At 50.5% G+C, this 995-nt stretch overlaps 1 protein-coding gene across 1 annotated transcript in view; it reads left to right on the forward strand.

Moving 5' to 3' along the window:
* CD3E (CD3e molecule, epsilon (CD3-TCR complex)) overlaps positions 1–787 on the forward strand; it is a 5056-nt gene extending 4269 nt beyond the window's left edge. Inside the window, exons 6-7 of the mRNA XM_009573191.1 lie at positions 336–382; positions 731–787. Of these exons, the coding sequence (XP_009571486.1) occupies positions 336–382; positions 731–787 (104 nt within the window). The remainder of the gene's footprint in view (positions 1–335; positions 383–730) is intronic.
* The last annotated feature ends 208 nt before the right edge of the window (positions 788–995 follow it).

The raw sequence follows: 995 nt of genomic DNA on the forward strand, positions 1-995 counted from the left end.
CATGCCTATGCAGCTTGCTGAGGAAGAGGAGTATAGATCTGGTATCCATATTGTGGAGCTGTAGGTTGGGCCTGTGCTTATGGGGCCTTCTTGTTTTCAAGTATTTTTTCACAACCAGGAAAGCTGGAAATTTACTCTTTCTAAAAGAAAACTGATTTCTTCCTAAATGATCATAAGGCCTCCTGCCTGCAGCAGTTGGGTCTTTAAAAGCTCATAATAAAGCCATGCGAGTTGACCCATGGTATGCATTATCCTGGGATCATTTCCATGAAAGTCCCTCGTGCTGTGTTACATGAATCATCACCAAGGATGACTTCTCTTTGCCTCTGTTGCAGGTCAGAAGATGCAGCGTCCTCCCCCCGTTCCAAACCCGGACTATGAGGTATGGAGAACCTGCATTTTTTCCATCTCTCTTTGCTGGTTCGGGAGGGATAGCCAGAGCTGGGAATCTGTAGCAGTTATCCTTTTTGCTCCTTTGAAGAAGCATCCAGTCAATCTCCAAGCTTTCCTTGGAGCGGAGGAAAAAGGTGGTGAGGGTGGAGCCCCTTCTCCGGGTGCTGACACGGGGAGTCGGGAGCAGAACTGCAGCTTCTTGTGCACACTACCAGAGCAGCACTACACCTGCTCTCTGTTGTAGTTTTCTCCACGTATTGTGTGGACCAAGATCCTGGCGTTGTTTGAGGGTGTGTTAACAAGGATTCCCGAACTAACATCTCTGCTGTTCCCACAGCCCATCCGGAAAGGCCAGCGGGAAGTGTATGCAGGCCTGGAATCCAGGGGCTTCTGAAATTCCCACAGATGACAAGCTGGAAAACAGTGGCAGAGGGGCTAAGCGCTTCTGCCCAGCTCGGTACCGGTTCTGTGCAGGCCTGCTGAGGCCCAGGCATTTTGGGGTAAGGCAGGCGGCTACACAGGACAGGCACCCTACTGCCATCCGCTGTCCCACCCTGATGTGTTCTTTCGGCCTTCGGTTTGACATTAGGAAAAAGAATCAA

The sequence above is a fragment of the Fulmarus glacialis genome, unplaced genomic scaffold (genome assembly GCF_000690835.1).
Source record: "Fulmarus glacialis isolate BGI_N327 unplaced genomic scaffold, ASM69083v1 scaffold42352, whole genome shotgun sequence".
Lineage (NCBI taxonomy): Eukaryota > Metazoa > Chordata > Aves > Procellariiformes > Procellariidae > Fulmarus > Fulmarus glacialis.